We start from the raw sequence: 21,985 nt of genomic DNA, 5'->3' as shown, positions 1-21,985 counted from the left end.
TGAGCTTGTTAGCAGGATATCCATCTAGCATCGTGCATGAGAGCAGCTGCTGTCCCAGCTCTCTGCTTCCTCATTGGCTCAGAGATAGCTGCGGGAGCCATTGGCGCATGGGACCAAGTGCCGCTGTGTATCTTATAGACACAAAGCACGGTTCGGGAGCTCAGGGGGAGCCCAGAGAGTATGACACGTTAATTTTTTAAATTAGAGCCTTTAGCATCACTTTAATCTTGATTGGGGAAGAATCAAGATCATATGAACAAATCCTTGCAATGAATGCAGGAGAATAGAGTGCCTGGGCTAAATGGAAGAGAGTGGTATACACTGCAAATGGAATGTCACATACTTCATTGTTCTGTGCACTAAAGAAACCGGAATCTGACATTTCAATCTGACTATGCATTGACTCCACATGAGGTCTGTCCTCAGAGAAGATGAGAGGCCTACAAAACATTACAAGTGCAAATTAAATTTATATATAAAACGTTTCTTTGACGGACTAGGGTGTAGATACAGCGATATTCACCTTATATTTCTATATATTTTTTAAATGCACATTATATTGCATGTGATTTTCCATGCCATTGGTACAACCCACAAATGTGGCCCGTCAATGACAAACTTGCACTAGAGTGGTATATCAGCCGACTTGGATAATGTTACATTATTTTTATTAGATGAAAAAAAATGCTATACTGAAAAATACTGCTGAGAAGTGATCACTGCAAAATAGTTTGCTTTTTGTGTTATTTGCTATTTTAGGCATCTGTGGAGAAGGTGTTGCAACTCAGCAACCCTCAGTGGTGGTTTGTGCTGTGAAACTCTTGGCACCTATTTTGAGCTACAACAATAGCCAAGAACAGAGGAAATACCCTAAGATAAATCTATTTTGCAGCTGGCACCCCCTGATTATATCTATGTATAGACCACTGCCTTGGAATTCCTTGACTGCACACTGACTGGGTGTCCTTGAAGAAGGGGAGTCCAGTGGTGCAGAGCCAATTTCATTGCTGTGAGCTTCAAAATATTGATGGGGAGTTTTTCTTTCCCTGGGTGACCAGGTTTCCTGAACTATGAAAAACTGGAACACACCTTTCCAGTCTGTGAGGCTGGCATCCGTCATCACCTTCCATGAGTGTGAAATGACTTTCCCTTTTCCAAGGCTGGATTGGCAATCCACCAAGCTAGAGAGATCCTCGCTTGGTTGGAGGGAAGCTGAGAAATGGAGTGGGTTTATTCTAGGCCAGCAGAATGTTGTGTTGGAGAGGCCTTGAGTGGAACTCAGGGACGGGAACAGGCTTGAATAAGAAGACCATAAGGCCCAAGGCTCTCATGGAGAATCTCACAGAGGGATGTCTTTTGGATCCTAACATCTGAGCATTAAACCTTAGAAAGAAAAAAAGAGAGGAGGGAGGGAAGCGCACCCAAGTGCAATATTATAACGTTTTTTTTAATAGCGCAAACATAAATGCACTTACAGAAATAAAGGCATCATAGGCAAATCTGTCAGGTAAAGGATCCTCCTTGAGGGGTGCCAGTAATCTGGTTTTCCCCAGTGATCAGCTGTGTTTTCTCACTGCACAGGATGCTGTCTGCAGGGCAGAAAGTGAAGGAGATCCTTTACTTCCTGCCCTGCAGACAGCATCCTGTGCAGTGAGAAAACCCATGCTGTTTTTTTTCAATTACTTTTATCTGTATTGCCCTTTATTTCTGCAAGTGCATTTATGTTTGCGCTATTAAAAATAACTTTATAATATTGAACTTAGAAGCGTCTCCCTCCCTCTCTCTTTTACATTACTCACAGAGTTCCTTGGATACGCTCTGAATTTTTCCCAAAGCATATATGGACAAATTCCAAACAAAACAAATAAGACAATATCATACTGAACTATATCACAGGTGTTCTCATTGTCGTGTGCTAGATAAACCCTTTCTTCTTAAAACTTTAGAAAGAGGAACTTGTTTGCTGCAAGAAAAATTTTAAACCTGGATCATGGCTAGGAAGAGGCCTAAGTATCCATACAAAGCACGAGCAGGGTTAGCACAAAAGCGCCCCTGAGGGCGTATAGCGTTTTTTCCCCCCCCCCCGTTCCTGTTCAGTCAGTTTATCTGAGAAATAGGAGACATACCTATGGCTGAGCCGGCGGGGGACAGTCTGTCTCCCTAAGCCGCTGGCCTTCATCTGAGTACTTAAAGACGTTGTATAATTGCACACGTCTCAGTATACGTCTCCTGCCGTTGTTGGCTGGAGAGGATCAAGTCCTCCATACGACTGATCTCATCTACTTTGTTTAGCCATAGAGCTATGGTCGGCGGGTGAGGGGATTTCCAGCGGAGAGGCACACAGGCCCTGGCTGCGTCTAAAAGGTGACGAACCACTGACTTTTTACAGACTCCAGGCGACATGTCGGTCGCGTGTAGGAGAAAGTAAGCCGGGTCATCCGGTACCATACTCCCTGTAAATTTTTGGGTGATCCGGCGCACCTCTCCCCAGAAGCCCCTGAGCCGCGGACACGACCAAAATATGTGCAGTAGGGTGCCTCTATCCTGCTGGCATCTCCAGCAAGTGGCGGTTGTTTCGGGGAACAGTCTATTCAGAAGGTCAGGGGTCCTGTACCAGCGTGTGAGGATTTTATAGTTCGTCTCTTGAGTTTTCGCGCACAAGGACGATTTGTGTGTGAAACGGACTATATTTTGTTTTTTAATGGCCGACAGCTGCGTGCCCAGGTCTCTCTCCCATTTAGCAAGGGCTGGGATCTGGTAGAAGGAAAACTTTTTAATGAAGAAAAATAAATTTTGCAAGAAGAGATTATATTTATCTCAAGAGAGTAGAAAAAATTGTCCATCTTAATAGGGCACTAGCAAAAAAAAAAAAAAAACTGAGGCATGCTGGGTAGAGGAGGTTATATGGTGGCTAGCTTACAATTTTGTTTTATTAACAAAGTACCAAACCTCCTTTAGGCTGCGGTATTTAATTTCCTATGTCCCGCAATGAACGATAAAGAAAATACAGATAAAGATTTATTTATAAATACAGAGCTACATTCATTTGTGTATTTTATATCTACCTGTAGATCAGCTTTAAAGTAGAAGTCCAGGGTAGAACTAAGCTTAAAATGGCTCCTACCCACTTAACACCAATTCAAACACCCCTGTAAAAGGAAGATGCTTAAACTTGCCTATTCTCAGAGCGTTAAGGTCTGGTGAAGTGATCTTCCCAAAGGCCAGCTTCAAGGGAGAGGAGAGAGTACCAGCAACAGATGAACTGCTTGGGCAGTGACGTCACCCATAGGCTCACTATGGGGCATCCATTAGTTGTCCCTCCTCAACCCTAAAGCCAGCTGCTGGGGGCCGATCACGTGACTGGATCACAGCGCACTGAGAATAGGCAAGTATAAGCATCTTCCTTCTACAACAGGCATGTCCAAAGTCAGGCCCGGGGGCCAATTGCGGCCCGCGTTCTGGTTTAATGTGGACCCCAGGGCCACAAAAGATATATACTGTATTTATCGTCACTGCCTCGGATGGGACAGGGAGGGGGGTGGGATGAGTGCCGTCAGATTACATACATGAAAATCTCCTCTTTACTCTGCAATAGGAAGTCCCGTCTCCTGGGATGCCATTGGATGACTGTTCTGTCTATCATAAGACAGCAGAACTTTGTATTAAAGAGGCTACCGTGTAAACAGGAGATTCTCCTGTATGCAATCTGTTGGCGCTCGTCCTACACCACTCCCCTCCCTGTCCCATCCGAGGCTGCAGATAGGCATCGATCAGGCTGCATTTGTGGCAACGGCGAGGCTGCATTCGTGGCAACGGCGAGGCTGCATTCGTGGCAACGGCGAGGCTGCATTCGTGGCAACGGCGAGGCTGCATTCGTGGCAACGGCGAGGCTGCATTCGTGGCAACGGCGAGGCTGCATTCGTGGCAACGGCGAGGCTGCATTCGTGGCAACGGCGAGGCTGCATTTGTGGCAATGGCGAGGCTGCATTCAGAGACTGCATTCAGAGACTGCATTTATGGCAATGGTAAGGCTGCATTCATGGGCACTGACCCTTATTTTGCTTCACAGTTTTTAATTCAAAATTATTATTTTTTTGTCTGAAACTTACCTCTTAAAGTGAAGCTGCGTGTTATACACCGATCAATACGGTATATCCAAATAACACGCCCAAGCTCATCTCTTCAGCCACAAAGGCAAGATAATTCTTGTTGGTCAGTGTATTAGTGCTCAGACGAAGACACTTAGACCGAGTTTTAATGGTTCAAAGAATTTCAAGCAAAATGGTCGGCCCTCACGCATGTTCACTTCATCAAATCTGGCCCTCTTTGAAAAAAGTTTGGACACCCCTGTGCTACAAGGTAGTTAGTATTGTTTTTTCGAAGGTGGGTGGGAGCCTTTTTAAGCTTAGTTTGTTTAAATCACACAACAAAGCTCCCACCTCGACAACTGCAACTCCCTCCTCACAGGATTACCCTTACATATGCTATCCTCCCTCTAGTCCATCATGAATGCTGCTGCGAGAATTATCCACCTTGCCAACCATTCAGTGTCTGCCCACCCTCTCTGCCAATTCCCCCCCCCCCCCCCCACTGGCTTCCACTCACACAACAAATTAAATTCAAAATACTAACTTACAAAGCCATCCACAACTCTGCCCCTAACTACATCACTAACCTAGTCTCAAAATATCAACCAAATTGAACTCTACGTTCCTCCCAAGACCTCCTGCTCTCTAGTTCCCTTGTCACCTCCTCCCATGCTCCCCTCCAGGATTTTTCATGAGCCTCTCCCATCCTCTGGAACTCCCTACCTCAATCTGACTATCTTCTACTCTGTTTGCTTTTAGATGATCCCTGAAAACCCTTCTCTTCAGAGAAGCCCATCTTGCTCCTACTTAACGACTGTACTTCATTTTCTCCATCAGATCAGCCCCCACAGTTATTACCTTTTGCATAACTTGATTCCCCCTGTATCAAATTGTATTGTAACTGTACTGTCTGCCCTCATGTTGTAAAGTGTTGCACAAACTGTTGTCGCTATATAAATCCTGTATAATAGCCTGGACTTCCACTATAAGTGCCTTCACAGGGTAGCCCCCAAAACAACCCTGCCTGCTTTATTATGCAAGACCAAACAGACTCTGTGTAAGCACACTGTGGTCCATGGCTTTCCACCCTCCTTGTTGGTTAATGTGGCCATCTACCATACCATAAAGTGCTCACTGCAAGACTTATAGATGAGCCAATTCTTGAAATAGCATGGAGGTAAGACCGATAAAACACATCGCCTGCCCATATTATTCTTGAGTTCTCATTTAACCTAATGAGGTGTCTTCTAGAAATCTGCCTTCAACAGGGCTTCATTGCTGCAGAACCGTTACTGATTAAAAAAAAACCAGTAAGGCTCCATGTACATGGGACGTTCTTACAACTGCTCCTAAATGATTTAACTTGACAGATAGTAATCCACGTTTAAAATGCCTGTTTTTCCGCATTTACATGTCGAGTTTAATGGCGTTTTGCTGCGCTTGCGTTTAGAAGCATTTAAAAAATATATAATGATAATAAAAAATGTATATATATATATATATATATATATATATATATATATATATATATATATATATATATATATATATATATATATATATATATATATAAACTGTAAACGAGACTGTGTTCATGGTCACATAAGATGACATTGAATGTGTTCAGGGGCAGTTGAAAAAAGCGTCCAACTGCCTCTGAACTCGCGTTTAACCGCAAAAGTGTACATGAGGCCTAATGGTTCTGCAATTGTTGAATAAAAAAAAGGATTACAATATTGGCAAATAATGTAAAATGTAAATACTAAGCACATCTCACCTTGAGGCACAAGCTGGATTAAAAGAAGAACCACACCCCCAAGAAACAGTGTGCTTGACGTGGAGTATCTGCGAGAGAAGCTTCGGAGCAGCACCCATGCTATGACATATGCAGGGACTTCAATGATAGCAGACAGGAAACAATTTATGTAAGGGTCACCATGCAAATTAGGAGTATTTAGTGATAATCCAAAATATCCTACAGATATAATCATCCTGTAAAAGATATATTTTGAAAGGTGATGCAAAGGTAAACATCTTCGGTAACTCAATGCAAATTAAAGCCCAACTCTCACCAACTTATTTATTTTTTTAAATTACGGATAGACTTTGAAAAAGGAAATTACTGTTAACTTTCTTTTGCTGTCCTTGACCCTTTGAGGGGATATTGTCATACCTATCCCTTAAAGTCTAACGTCAGGACAAGAACTGAGGTGAGTGGTCATTGCAATTTTAGTTAAAATGTTGCTTTGTTTCAGGCTGTGTCCCCATTGGGGAGATTTCCAATCACTTCCTCTACCAACAGAAAAAAATAAAATAAGAAGAAGAAGAGTTTTGGCTTGAGTTGGGCTTGTATGTAAAACAAGGAAAAAAAAGACCAAATTACAAACTCACAAAACATATGTATAATCTGGAGGTGTAGTGCAGTGTAAATAGCATTCTGAAAAAGAGCAATGTAGAAATCTAACAGCTTGCCAATAAAAAAGAGATTTAAGTGAATACATATTGCTTTAAGTGGGCTACTGGCCATACATGGTTAGATTTGTGGTCGAATGCTCATAGAAAGATCAATCAGAATATTCTATGTCCCCCATTCGGCCTGTTCCACTGAGGGTGCAGGTCAGGCTAGGAGTCCGCCCTGACCCCCATGTAATCCACAGAACAAGTAGAGAAAAATCTTAGCCACTGTACACCTTACAAGCCCAGAATGTAATAAGTGATAGCTTCTGACTTTACAACCCCTTTAACCTCCTCGCGTCCGTGCTATAGCCGAATGATGGCTACAGCGTGGACCTACATTGCCGAGACGCTCTTCCCTATTGCACGCTTCACGCACGCCCCCTGTGGGGCACGCTCTGTGATCACTGAGTCAATAAGAATCAGCTGATCACAGATCGGAGTAAGGGGCCGATCCCGCCCCCTACCACGTGATCAGCTGTCAGCCAATGATAGCCGACCACGTGATGTAAACAGAAGATCGGTAATTGTTTTTTTTTTTTTTTTCCTCACGCTGACAAAGTGACGTGAAGAGAAAAAAAAGCTGATCACCGGCTTCTGTGAAAGGGACAAAAGGGACATCGGTCCCAAAGAGAAAGAGCCACAGCCACCTCATCTGTGCCCACCAGTGCCACCTGCCAGTGCCGCCCATCAATGCTCACCAGTGGTGCCAATTAGTGCCCCCCCATCAGTGTACATCAATGAAGGAGAAAAACGGATTGCAAAATGTTATAACAAAATATAAAAGTTTTGTTTTTTTAAATTTTCAGGCTTTTCTTTTTCTTTTATTGATAAAAAAAATGAAACAGCAGTGATTAAATACCACACAACGAAAGCTCTATTTGTGGGAAAAAAAAATCTATATAAAAAAATTAATTTGGGTACATCGTTGCATGACCGCGCAATTGTCATTCAAAGTGTGACAGCGCTGAAAGCGGAAAATTGGTCTGGGCAGGAAGGGGGTTTAAGTGCCCAGTAAGCAAGTGGTTAAATAAACAGGTTTTGATTACAATATGTGCGATTTTTCCCAAATGAAAACCACATTCAAAAGTAAGAATTTCATTCCTTTGAGAAAAAAGTGTTTCATGCTTCAAATGTTCTCATCATTATAGTCAAAAACCAACCTTGTTTTGACCTCAGTACTCATTAGAAATCTGAACCAGCCTCGGGTTTAGTGGTGCTGTTAGATTGTTGGCTATTACTGGCAATAAAGTTATATTATATGCAGGTATATTTTCACTTTATATAGTAGTTAATCACATTCAACTGAACATGTTCTATAATGTTGAAGACCTTTAGCAAAAAAAAGTAACCAAATTGTAGAAGAAATTGAGCACAAATCAACTGCTTGCCACCCACCCACAGCAGATTTACTGTGGGTCACCAGCTTGCTTCTGGGTTTTGAGCGCACGTGCACGCATCACCCACCGACAGCAGATTTACTGTGGCTCACCAGCTTGCTTCTGGGTTTTGAGCGCACATGCACGCATCCCCTACTGTGATTGAACTTACTTACTGACCAGCTTGCAGACAACCAAATCAACCTGTCTAACAGTATGCGTTAAAAGTAGGGTTGTCCCGATACCGAGTATTTGCGGGAGTACTTGTACTCCCGCAAATGCCCCCGATGCCTGGCCGAATACTTGTCCCCCCCCCCCCCGCAAACCCGCCGTAGCCGCGTTAATCAGCGTGCGGGGAACATTACAGCTTTGGTTTAAATTGCTGTATCCCCGCCACGCCGCGTATAGACACTGCCCCTTGCGTGGGATTGGACGGAATATGTGGGGGACATGGCTGCATTATGTGGGGGACATGGCTGCATTATGTGGGAGACATGGCTGCATTATGTAGGGGACATGGCTGCATTATGTGGGGGACATGGCTGCATTATGTGGGGGACATGGCTGCAATATGTGGGGGACATGGCTGCAATATGTGGGGGACATGGCTGCAATATGTGGGGGACATGGCTGCAATATGTGGGGGACATGGCTGCAATATGTGGGGGACATGGCTGCATTATGTGGGGGACATGGCTGCATTATGTGGGGGACATGGCTGCATTATGTGGGGGACATGGCTGCATTATGTGGGGGACATGGCTGCATTATGTGGGGGACATGGCTGCATTATGTGGGGGACATGGCTGCATTATGTGGGGGACATGGCTGCATTATGTGGGGGACATGGCTGCATTATGTGGGGGACATGGCTGCATATGTGGGGGGACATGGCTGCATATGTGGGGGGACATGGCTGCATATGTGGGGGGACATGGCTGCATATGTGGGGGGACATGGCTGCATATGTGGGGGGACATGGCTGCATTTGGGGACACATTTAAAAAAAAGTATCGGTGAGTACATGAAAAAAAGTATCGGTACTTGTACTCGGTTCTAAAAAAATGGTATCGGGACAACCCTAGTTAAAAGCATGGGTTTTGTCGGCACGCATTTGCAAATACATGTGTAACCCACAGAGCCTTATGAATTTATGAAGAAATTCGATTTTTTTTTTTTTATCGAGTATGTTTTATAACAGAAAGTAGACAATATTGTTATTTTCAAAATGTTCTGGGCTTTTTCATTGATAGAATAAAAATACAAAAAAACTGTGGTGATCAAATACTACAAAAAGAAAGCTCTATTTGTATGAAAAAAATTATAAAAATATAATTTGCGTACAGTGTTGCATGACCACACAATTGCCAGTTAAAGTAGCACAGTGCTGAATAAAAAATAAAATAAAATGCTAAATAGCAAAAAAAAAAAAAAAAAAGGTTGAGTGGTTAAAGTGGTTGTAAACCCTAATGCCGCATACACACGATCGGTTCGTCTAATGAAAACGGTTTTCATCAGACAAACCGATCGTGTGTGGGCCCCATCGTTTTTTTTCCCCCCATCGGTGAAAAAACGTAGAACCTGTTTTAAAATGATCTGATGGTTAAAAAACCGATAGAAAAAACGATCGTCTGTGGGCAAGTCCATCGGTTAAAAATCCACGCATGCTCAGAATCAAGTCGACGCATGCTCGGAAGCATTGAACTTCATTTTTCTCAGCACGTCGTTGTGTTTTACGCCACCGTGTTCTGACACAAACGGATTTTTAACTGATGGTGTGTAGGCAAGACTGATGAAAGTCAGCTTCATCGGATATCTGATGAAAAAATCCATCGGTCCTGTGTACGTGGCATTACAGACCACTTAGACCTACAGGTAAGCCAAGATTATGGCTTACCTGTAGGTGCAAGAAATATCTCCTTAACCCATACGGTTAAGGAGAGATTTTCCCCAAAACCAATGTCTACGGCGCATGCAATGTAATACTGACATAAAATCACACACATAGGTTGGACTTGATAGACTTGTATCTTTTTTTCAACCTCGCCTACTATGTAACTGTGAATGTAACTTTCTTAACAGCATTGCCAAGTTGGTGACCTTATGATTTTTCAGTGCAATTAGCAAAAACAGCTCAGTCACTGACCTGCCCCAGTCTGCTGATTGGGCAATGAAAGAGCAGCAGCAAACAGATTTATTAATCACTTTGCTCACATTTTTACAGTGGTAAATGTAGATTCTTCATTATCGCCTGCGAGTTTGCTACCCACCAGAGAAAAATTGATAGAAATGTCACAATACGGATATTCGTTGTTTTAATGAGGTCCAAAAAGGTGTAAGGCTTGTGAGACTGGTCCTTCACATCCTGCAGCTGGAAATAAAAAAACAAGAAATAAAAAAATAATAGAACACATTATAAATGTAACACAAGACGCACTCCCTGGAATTCATAAGGATCGGCGCAGGCAGCGGTACATACAAGGGTTGGTCTTGGCTAGCTCCACTTTACATTTGGCGCATTTCAATGTGACACAATGTAAAAGTGGCACATTTAGGACTACCTGAATTGGGTACACAAGCCACTGTCAGAACCAATCCAAAAGTGTAGCAAATGCTTCATGAATTTGGTACCATACATTAACTAGAGGAATTAAACGCCAGAAAAGTGGCATAGCAACTTTATTGAATTGAATCCCCCGTCCCAATTGCAATTAAAGGTTATTTAAAATGTTCCTTTTTTTTTCAAATAGGTTTTTAATAAACAAATCTTATAAAATATGAGATTACTTTTTCATGAGGGTGTGTATTTCTTTCCTTTTTCAATCTGCAGCAGCTGTACTTTTCTGTAAAATTCAATGCAATATGGCAACCCGGAGGCCCTATGTACACAGTTGACGTATAGAACCAGGTTTGTCATTTCCTGCTTGTGTAATTGGCTCACTTAATTTTCCCAGACACAACATACAAATCAGATATTAGGCATCCTCTGCAACAAAAATTACATTTGGCAAGATGCTCCCAAATGGTTAATCACTTCTAAAGGGATGCAGACTCTGCAACTTTCCTTATTAGAACACTGCAAGTTCACCAGCTGATTAATATTGAAAAAGGCACTCCTTTTCAGATTCACTCAACAGCTATTTATTCAGGACAATAAAAGGTAGGACTCAATGTTTGTTAAAATCCTTGCAATGCACAATGCTCACCCAGTAGAGATTGTTTTTTTTTTCTCAACAAAAGTGGAGGTACTCTTTATAATGGCTTTCTTATGTGCATACATTTTTGACTGTGATAATTTTAGAGGTAGTAATGTTAAATGTGCAATCCCCGTTGAAGTCACGTGAGAGTGATGTAACGCGTAGGACGCAAGCGTACAGACACTGGAAGTGACGCAACAAGGTCCCGAGCTCGCTGCTCGTTTTTATGCAATGCACTTTACATCTTTTGAAATGTGAGTACCTTTTTTATCTAAATAAATTGTTAAAGGTACTACACCAAGAGGCTCTGTATTCTCTTATTTCTCCATCCATGTTTGAGCCCCCGAGTGGCCCGCCATTCCGCACCCACACATTACTGGAAACTCTGGAGAAGAAAAGAGGAATCCCCTCCCCCACTTCGAATGACCTAGCATTCCACCATATCTTTCAATGCTGCTTACCTTACAGCAGTAAGGTAAGAAGGTAGTACACCCATGGGTGTTACTTACACTGAAGAGCCACCTCTCAAAGAAGTCACAGTGCCACCTGTTACTGTTACAGAGCACCAGCAACACTACACTCTGCACCTTGGATCCAGAGGAATTGATTTTCCCCTTCCGAGATTCGCCAGCACTTTAGCACCTTTTGCCACACTCACAATGGACTTTATTTTCATTTGTTTCTAATTCTACATGCATTGTTTTTTTTATTCTAATTATTATCAATTTTTGAATATTTATTATCATTGCACTTTATATCATTGCACCTGTAGTCACTTGTTTGCAGCACAGCAGCACTTTATATATCTATTTATATAATTTATTCTCTCTGCATTCATATATCTAGGTTTACATGTTATTTCATGAGGGAGCGCAACACCACTATTTGATTTTTTTGTGAATGTTAAATGTGCAATGTTCTATGGGAATTTTTTTGTCAAATAAAGAATCGAAAAAATGTGCAATGTCTAAATATATATTATAAATAGGGGTGCAACGGATCACAGTTGATCCGTGATCCGAACGGGTCACCCCCGTCGGATCGGAACACACTGTGATCCGCAGGTTTGCCACGGCTCCGGAGCTAGGCCGAAGCAGCGGCCTTTCCTAATGTTACGGCGGTGGCTCCGGAGCTAGGCCGAAGCAGCGGCCTTTCCTAATGTTACGGCGGCGGCTCCGGAGCTAGGCCGAAGCCGCAGCCTTTCCTAATGTTATGGCCGCGGCTTCGGCCTAGATCCGGAGCCGCGACCATAACGCTAGGAAAGGCCGCGGCTTCGGCCTAGCTCCGGAGCCGCCGCCGTAACATTAGGAAAGGCCGCGGCTTCGGCCTAGCTCCGGAGCCGCGGCCATCTTGGTACACTCGGCGGCGGCCCTCCTCTGTTTACACCCACAGAGGAGGAGCCGGCACTCGTGGGACACAACGCTCGGGGAGTGTCTGTCGGTACCTGTTAGAGGGGGGCCACTGTACCAAAAGGGGGGTCACTGTACCAAAAGAAGGGGGGCCACTGTACCAAAAGAAGGGGGGCCACTGTACCAAAAGAAGGGGGGGTCACTGTACCAAAAGAAGGGGGGTCACTGTACCAAAAGAAGGGGGGGTCATTGTACCGAGAGGAGGGGGGGGTCACTGTACCGAGAGGAGGGGGGGTGTCTGCACCGAGGGGGTACTATAGTTGGTGGGGGGGGGGGACATGTGCATATTACAGTGGGGGGGATTTTTTTTTTTGCCGATCCGAAAAATGATCCGATCCGTGACTCCTGATCCGAGGAACGATCCGAACCGTGAGTTTTTTGATCCGTTGCACCCCTAATTATAAATAAAGCAGCGTGCCATAAGAAGACAGCAAATTTCAGTTTCCTAAAAAACAGAAAAACAAAACTTAGCCTTCACAATCCCCATGGGGCTGTGATGTTGTTTAGCTCTTAAACTACAATTTCCAGATGTGTCTCTGGCTGCACTACTGCAATAAGAAACATGGTACGAGACCACATTAAATGTCAACTAGCAAAGGATTCCTAGGCATTCAAACTAATTTGAAGCTTTACTTGCATATGCCAAGAAACCTGGAACGCTACCATATGTGTCAGGGTTTTGGAATAAAATGTATTTGCACTACTATGCCTCAATACACAGTCTCTTATAACAGGAAAATAAAAAATGCAAATCAATAAAAGGTCTTTTTTTTGGTATACATTTAGTTAAATGTTTTTTAAAAGTATAGCCGCCAATGTATGAATTAAATGTGCTACAAGAGTATTTACTGTATACAGTCTAAACCAGGGTTGTCAAACTCCATATCATCGTAGGCCGCATAAGCAGGATAAATATTGTTTCACGTAGAGCTCCGTCTTTGGGTTGTTCCCTGGCCCCTAGCTTTTTTCATACCAAAGCTCCTTGATCGGTCACATGGCTATATTGCAAGGGTCAACAAATAGAATTTTATTTTCCCCAATTGATAAAAAAAACAAAACACTGCGCTAACAAAATAATAAATAAACGTGAGGGAGTCCCAAAATTGATATAAGGGAAAAGAAGCTGCCAGTACCAATTACCTAAGAGACCAGAAGTAAATGAACAATATATAAAAATAAGGTACAGCGCTAAGGTGAAAAAATCATTGATGCCAATAAGTGAACTATATGATGTCTAAAATAACAAAGAAAAAGATTAACGTGTGTTGAAACAAACAACTGTGAAGAAGGAAGTTCCAAACTAAAACTATTAAAGTCCATAAATTGTGATTCATATCATGCTGGACGATCCACCAAGAGAACACCTAGTGAGCAAGATGTAGTCTCCTTACCGCAGATGGATGACCGTCATTACAGCGGTCTAAATGGGCACAGGTATATTTAAAGTCTTCCCGGGTAGACTTGCTTCAAATAAAACAGGCAATGACTCCAAAATGAACTCGCTCCAGAAAGTGAGTTGGTGCTTCAATAACTCATGGAATGAGAAACTAAAGGAAACACCATAGCGTAATACTGCTTAAAAGTGGGTTTAATTGACTATTAAAGTTGCACTTACAGTTAAGTTGAAAAAGTAGTGCAGTAAGTATAAATGTAGAGGGAATGCGGCGTCTCCTCAAATTCTCTCCTGTCTGCTAGGCTCCGTAACTGCGCGTCTCCTTAATCAAAAGACGTGATGACGTTTCACTCAGCAAGGCCACACCTACGCGTTTCGTCATCAAAAGATGTTGTCGGGGATAGGTTGCTGGTCTCACGTCATCACGATGCCCTTAAATAGCAACACAAATCCATTTTGACTGTGGGCGGATGCAAGGGCTTAATGGAAAAAACACACAGGACGTCAACGTAATAAACGTACGACGTAATGGGAGCATGGCAGAAGTAAATAGGAGCATAGACAAGAGAGTGCCATCTTGTGGAAGAAATGGAGAAAACACACAAAACAGAGTCCAGCGTTGGGAGAAGGGAATAGGGAAGACAAACCACAAGCCTCCATTAAAAACCTTATTTAGAAAGTATATAATGAGAAATGTAAATATATTTAAATACAATAATAACATTTGATAAATTAGCATGTAAAAAAAAAAAAAAAAAAAAAAAAGTATTTAAATTAAAACATGTGCAACATGATTAATAATAAAAAAAAAAAAATGGTTAAAAACAATAGGTGGAACGCCTACGCAATATTTAAAAAGCAGTTAATATCCCAGTCTACGTTCAACCCATGCGGAATGAAAGATCTCATATCAAATATCCATTTGGTTTCAAGTTTGGATATTGAACGAACCTTATTAGTGCCTCTCCAATGTGGGCACAAATTTTCAATAGGTACAAAGAGAGTCCCCTTAGTTTATTGTGATATTTTGCATAATGTTTTGATAAATTATGCTTGGGGAAACCATGCCTAACATTACCCACATGTTCCTCTAATCTCACATGGAGGGCTCTCTTAGTCCGTCCAATATACTGCTTAGAGCATGGGCACTGTATAAGATATACGACACATTCACTAGAACATGTAATGAATGAGTCAATATTATATATCTTATTGGTCTGAGTAGATTGGAAAGATTCTAACTTCCGCCCTTGGAATGAATTAATTTGACAAATCTTGCACTTCCGACAGGGGAAAAAATCTTCCATGTTCTGAAAAAAATGGATAGTATTGGGAGGGTCAATGACATTAGGGGCCACTTTGTGACGCAGAGAAGTGCAACTTTAATAGTCAATTAAACCCACTTTTAAAGCAGAGGTTCACCCTAAAAACACGTATATACCATTCAATCCAGCATACTGCCGACATGTACAGTATGCCATTTTTTTTTTTCGGTTTACATACCGTAGTATAGGTATTTTCCCCCCGGCTTCCGGGTAGTGAATCCCACGGGAGTGGGCGTTCCTATTCAGAGACTAAGTGATTGACATATGACAAAAGCTTCATCCCCGGTGCAAAAGGCGCGTCACCAGTTTCTGAAAAAAGCCAAACGTTGGTGCGCAGGCGCCGTATAGAGCCGACTCGACGTTTGGCTTCTTTCGGAAACTGGTGATGCGCATTATGCGCCGGGGGTGAAGTTTTTGTCATACGTCAATCACTTATTCTCTGAATAGGAACACCCACTTATACTACGGTATGTAAACCGAAAAAAAAAAAAAAATGGCATACTGTACATGTCGGCAGTATGCTGGATTGAATGGTATATACTTGTTTTTAGGGTGAACCTCTGCTTTAAAAGTGGGTTTAATTGACTATTAAAGTCAATTAACACAGTATACTGTACATGTTGGCAGTATGCTGTATTGAATAGTATATTCTTGTTTTTAGGGTTGAAGCACCAACTCACTTTCTGGAGCGCGTTCATTTTGGAGTCATTGCCTGTTTTATTTGAAGCAAGTCTACCCGGGAAGACCTTAAATATCCCTGTGCCCATTTAGACCGCTGTAATGACGGTCATCCATCTGCGGTAAGGAGACTACATCTCACTCACTAGGTGTTCTCTTGGTGGAAGAAGATTTCTTTCATTCGTCCAGCCTTTACTATGATATGAATCACAATTTATGGACTTTAATAGTTTTAGTTTGGAACTTCCTTCTTCACAGTTGTCTGTTTCAACACACGTTAATCTTTTTCTTTGTTATTTTAGACATCATATATTTCACTTATTGGTATCAATGATTTTTTCACCTTAGCGCTGTACCTTATTTTTACTATATTGCAAGGGTAACTATAGGTGTGGGGCAGCGAGATGTGCCTGTTGCAACCATATTTTTGGTGGCACCACATTCAGCGCCACTGCCAACCACAAAGTGTATAATATTGGGTCCTTCTTTAACTACAATACTAGCCATGTAATTTATTTAGTTGCATGTGCTATCTGTAATATGCTGTATGTGGGAAGAACCACAAGACGCCTTAGAGATCGGTTTCAGGAACATATCTATAGTGTGGAAAATTATTTTTGTCCACCAATGTGGCCAAACATTTCAACAGGTGCCATCATGGGGACAAAACAGCTATGCGGGTCCAGGTTATTGAAAAAGTTAGGGTGTCCAGGCAGGGGGTGATGCAATCCGGTCCCTGTGTCGGAGGGAGGTATTCTGGATATTCTATCTGTAGACTCGCATTCCGCTCGGTCTTGAGTGGGATGTCAGTCATTTTTATGAATGAGTCTCACTGTGCCTCCCTCCATACATGAGGACAGAGGCTATTATATGCCCCATCTCCGTGCATGCTGGTCATAACTTTATCACTTGTTTTACTGGTCTCTCCACTATGTATTGTATAACATTTGGGTTGGAGGATCATTGTACATCTTTATCGATCTAGGTATGGATTCTGTTGGATGGTGTGGGTGACCTTATGTCTTCACTTGTGTAGAATTCTGTGATTATAGCTGGTTCCTTGTCTGGGTTATGGATAATTTACGAGATAGTTTTTATTAAATGATCTTTTTTATTAAATGATCTTTTATTTTTTTATATTTATCCATGAATGTTTACTACCATCTCCATTTGCATGCATCTTTGTATGGACGTACTGGACCGAAGTTTATATATTATATATATATATATATATATATATATATTACACACACACACACACACACACACACACACACACACACACACACACACCCCGTTTTTATTTTATTTTATTTTTTTTCCTCGCATCAACAGGATAGTTGCCCTCAAAGGTCTGGCTGTGTGCTAGGCGTGCACTATGTATGCAGGGTTTAGGGGTGCCTTACGTACAGAGTTTAGGAGTGCGCTATGTACAGAGTGCAGTGGTCAGGATTACCATATGTACAGAGTTTAGGAGTGTGCTACGTACAAAGTGCAGAGTTTATGAGTGTGCTGTATACAAATGCAGGGTTCAGGGATATGCCTTATACAGAGTGCAGGAATTAGGAGAAGAGGGTGAGAGCTAGAGCTGGCTGAAAAACTGTAAAGGCCACATGACATGGCCTGGCAGGCTGGATTCGGCCCGCAGGCCTTGCGTTTGCCTTATGTTTTCTAAACAATTACCTGAACTGATTTCACAGAAAAGTAAACCCAAGTATGATAAGAAATAGATTTAGTGTGTAATCTCACAGACAACTATTTTAGAATCATTGCTGTGCAACTAGATAAACAATACACATTATCTGAAGTAGTGTGCAAGAAGTCTGCATTCTGTACATTTGTTCGTGGGTGTATACTGCCCTAAACATTAGTATCACTCAGTGAACCATTCAGCCACTGCAGCTTTCAGCCTCTCAGATTTTTACAGGCTGCCAGTAGCGGGGCTGGACAATTCACTGGTGTCTTCTGCCAGCACAAAAATGCAAAAATTGTATGCACCAGGGGCTAAATGCCTACAGATTTTATAATGCTCAGTTTAAGCCAAAAAACGAACTCCTAAATAAATAACCAGGTAGGCAGTGCAATGTCTGCGACCTAGGCACTCTGATATGTCGCTTCAGACGGAGCACTTTCCAGGAACGAAAGGACCTTGCAGGGGTTTTCAGCATTACACTTTGACAATATTTCAGCCTCCTGGTTATTTGGTCTTCCCAGACTAAAAGCTTTCCTCTCAGGTGTTAGCCCGTTTGATCACCGTCTCTCTCTGTGCAATATAGTCTGGTCAAGGCACCTTTATACAGTATACACTCCTTGTGTGTCTGCACTTACATATTTACTTCCTGCAGCGCGTCCCACTGGCTGTAAAGCCTGATTCCATTTGTGGGACAACACCCACCTAACACTTATTCTCACACCTGTTCAGAGACCCTCTACAGAATGAACCATTCTATACCCAATCACGTGCATTTTTACAGTGACCGAGCAGGTTACAAGACACTTAAAATTTTAGTGGATTAACCACTTCAGCCCCGGAAGGATTTACCCCCTTAGTGACCAGGCCATTTTTCTTTTTTGCAATATGGCATTGCGTCTCTTTAACTGACAATTGCGAGGTCATGCGACGCTGTACCCAAATAATGGGTACAATAATGGTATTTTTTTTCTCCACAAATAGAGCTTTCTTTTGTCGGTATTTGATCACCTCTGCGTTTTTTGCGCTAAAAAAAAAGACTGACAATTTTGAAATATATACTTGTGGTATAAATACATATCCAATAATTTTTTTTTTAAATAAAAAATAAAAAAGGTATTCATCAGTTTAGGCCAATATGTGTTGTTCTACATATTTTTGGAAAAAATAAACAAAAAAACAACACAATAAAGCGTATCTTGATAGGTTTGCGCAAAAGTTACAGCGTCTACAAAATAGGGGATAGATTTATGGCATTTTTATTATAATTTTATTACTAGTAATGGCAATCAGCGATTTTGAGCGTGACTGACATTGCGGCGGGCAGATCGGACACTTGCCACTTTTTTGGGACCAGTGACATTACAGTGATCAGAGCTAAAAATATCCACTGATCACTGTATAAAGGACACTGGCAGGGAAGGGGTTAACACTAGGGGGTGATGAAAGGGTTATATGTGTCCTCTAGGGAGGTGTTTCTAACTGAGGGGAGTGGACTGACTGGGAGGGGGGAGAGAGAGAGAGGGGGAGAGAGAGAGAGAGAGAGAGAGAGAGAGAGAGAGAGAGAGAGAGAGAGAGAGAGAGAGAGAGAGAGAGAGAGAGAGAGAGAGAGAGAGAGAGAGAGAGAGAGAGAGAGACACAGACAGACAGACAGAGAGAGAGAGAGAGAGAGAAAAAGGAACAGACAATCTCACTGTACTCTCCTGTTAGAACGGGCATCTGCTTTGTTTAGATTGGCAGATTTCCATTCTGCCTCTCTGGAGGAGCGTCCGTGGGTGGCCGGCGAACATCGCCGAATATATGCATTAGGCAATCCTTAAGTGGTTCTGCCCAGGTTCACACTGGGCTGCGGGACTGAAGTCGTGCAAGGTCAGCTGAACTCGCACAATTTCACTCCCGCTTGTCAGTCCCGATTTCGGACGTGATTACAGCGGCATCTGTGCAGTTTCTGCACAGATGTCAATGTAAATTGCGGGGCTGAAATCGCAAAAAGTAGTACAGAAACTACTTCTTGAAATCAGTGCAGCGTAGATGTGGCATTGTACCGATTAGGACATGTCAAATCGCATCTCAAATAGCACCAGTGTGAACCAGGGCTAAAGGTCTATATTAAAAAGTACTCTCCGTGTCACCACTGTTTAATATGGTGTAGAAGAGGTGTGCAAGAGTGGCTGAACAAAATTTGTAATATTTTGGCAGGTAAAACAGTTTAAATGTATCTATTTTAGCTGTGTATTGAGCTGGATGTCTACTTCAAATTAAATTAATAGAACTATACGCAAAACCTTTTCATTCTAATTTTGGATAGAGTAAGAGAGGGATATAACCCCTGTCGGATTGTGGAGATTTCCCTTCACTTCCTGTCCCACAGCCAAACAGGAAGTGAGAAGAAACATCTACAAATTAAGTGGGGACCTCCAGGTCACTAGAACTAGTGTCCCAGGTGGAAGACTTCCCCTCTATTACAGTTCTGGGGACAACCCAAAATTTAGGGTCTTCTTTTACTTTCAGGACAAATAGAGAGGGGGAATCTATCTATCTAACAGGGGCATAAACAATAACAACTTACAAGTGTTCTAATCCCTCTGTATTCTATCCTAAACAAAAAAGTTTTGCCTTTAATTATACGTTAACGCAAAGGTCCACCTGAAAAAAAAAAAAAAAAGCCAGCAGCTACAAATACTGCAGCTGCTGACTTTTAATAAGGACACTTACCTGTCCAGGGTGCCGCAATGTTGGCAGCCAAAGCCAAGCAATCGCTCGTCTCTCGGCTGCCCCCGCCATCGGTGAGGGAATCAGGAAGTTAAGCGGTGTGGCTTCACTGCCCGGTTCCATACTGCGCATGCGCGAGTAGCGCAGCACGTCCTCACTGGTCCCTGCTGTGTTCTGGGACCAGTGCATTTCCCAAAACACAGCAAATACCTGTATTATACAGGTATCTGCATCCCCCCTTGCCCTGAAAGGTGCCAAATGTGACACCAGAGGGGGGAGGGTTCCGAAAAGCCGAGGTTCACTTTTTGTGTGGACCTCCGCTTTAAGGTTTATACTATATGTGGATCACAGTGCCTTTTTTAAACCTGAGTCTTTACTGCTTGTTTTCTGAAATCAATTTAGTATATCTGCACGCAACATAAGAAAAGAAGGGCAACAGGCTGACACTATGGCATATATTGTACAGTAAAGCTATGGATGTTACCTCAGATACACTGAATATTATTTCTGGTGCCGTTATACCATTTTTCTTGGCTGCTTTCCTTATTATATTTTCAGCCTCTGCAATTCTGCCTTGAGATATCAGCCATCGTGGTGACTCTGGGATAATCCTGCAACAAAATGTTAAATGAGGTGAAGCAACGTTATGTAAAATCACATTCAAAGTTGTGCCAAAAAAGAAAAAAGGTTATTTTGGTGCAAGGTTAGGTTTTTAACCAACTGTAGTCACACATTCCCCCATACAAATATATATATATATAATGTATGTGTGTGTGTGTGTGTGTGTGTGTGTGTGCGTATGTGTGTACGCGTGCGTGTGTGTGTGTGTGTATATAATAAATACAAATTTATAACATTTATAAAAAATATATCAAAATTTATACTAAAAATAGTATTTTGTTTTGATCTTAATCTTATTTATAATTCAATGACATTCTCATTACATTCAGCTATTTGGAAACCGATAATATGACCTATAACTTCTATTTAACATTAAACAGCTCCATCTTGAGGGCAAAAAAAATATTGAATGCTTTTCATGAGATTACTAACTTGAAATACCCAAAAAAACTCTTAATGGATAATGTTTTTATACACACACACACACACACACACACACACACACACACGTGTGTATTACATTATTTAAACATGAAAAAACATGGTATCTCAATACATTACTGTTTAACCCCACAAAACTGATGTGTATTAGAATTTGGAGAATTATTAAAAAGGTAATCACCCAGGCATAGTGAATGGTGAACCATGAGTGATCTGCTATTGTTGCTAGACAAGCAGAAAATAACTTCACCCAAATGTGACCAGGAAAGAATGTGCATTCTGGTAAATTGGTGGGTCAAAAGAACTAGTATGCTGCCATTAATGCACAACCATGGGTCATCTATAGGCCATATTTAAAGAGCCTAGACTTCAAGTGGTTTAAACAAGCCAACTTGCCGTTTCTTTCAGTCAGCGCCCAGTTTTCCAGGTAAAATGATCCGGGTGGCTCCACACATTTACTACACTGTGAAGGTGCTGCAATTTACTCCCTGCCCCTCATGATCCTTTAGGGACCCCAGTAAATTATTCACTGTGGAGATTGGAAGCATATTGAAGTACATATGTTCCCCGAGCTGCCCTGCAATCACTGAACATGAAG

At 42.0% G+C, this 21,985-nt stretch overlaps 1 protein-coding gene across 1 annotated transcript in view; it reads right to left on the bottom strand.

The window, feature by feature from the left end:
- The window catches only part of LOC120932331 (solute carrier family 22 member 5-like), a 100,353-nt gene that overhangs the window by 12,422 nt on the left and 65,946 nt on the right, over positions 1 to 21,985 (bottom strand). Inside the window, exons 5-7 of the mRNA XM_040344645.1 lie at positions 20,810 to 20,936; positions 10,192 to 10,292; positions 5,866 to 6,080 (exon numbers count right to left, since the gene is read on the bottom strand). Coding sequence (XP_040200579.1) covers positions 5,866 to 6,080; positions 10,192 to 10,292; positions 20,810 to 20,936 — 443 coding nt within the window. The remainder of the gene's footprint in view (positions 1 to 5,865; positions 6,081 to 10,191; positions 10,293 to 20,809; positions 20,937 to 21,985) is intronic.

Source organism: Rana temporaria, chromosome 3 (genome assembly GCF_905171775.1).
Source record: "Rana temporaria chromosome 3, aRanTem1.1, whole genome shotgun sequence".
NCBI lineage: Eukaryota > Metazoa > Chordata > Amphibia > Anura > Ranidae > Rana > Rana temporaria.
Note: the sequence above shows the minus strand (reverse complement) of the source record. Positions and strands in the feature narration are given on the sequence as shown.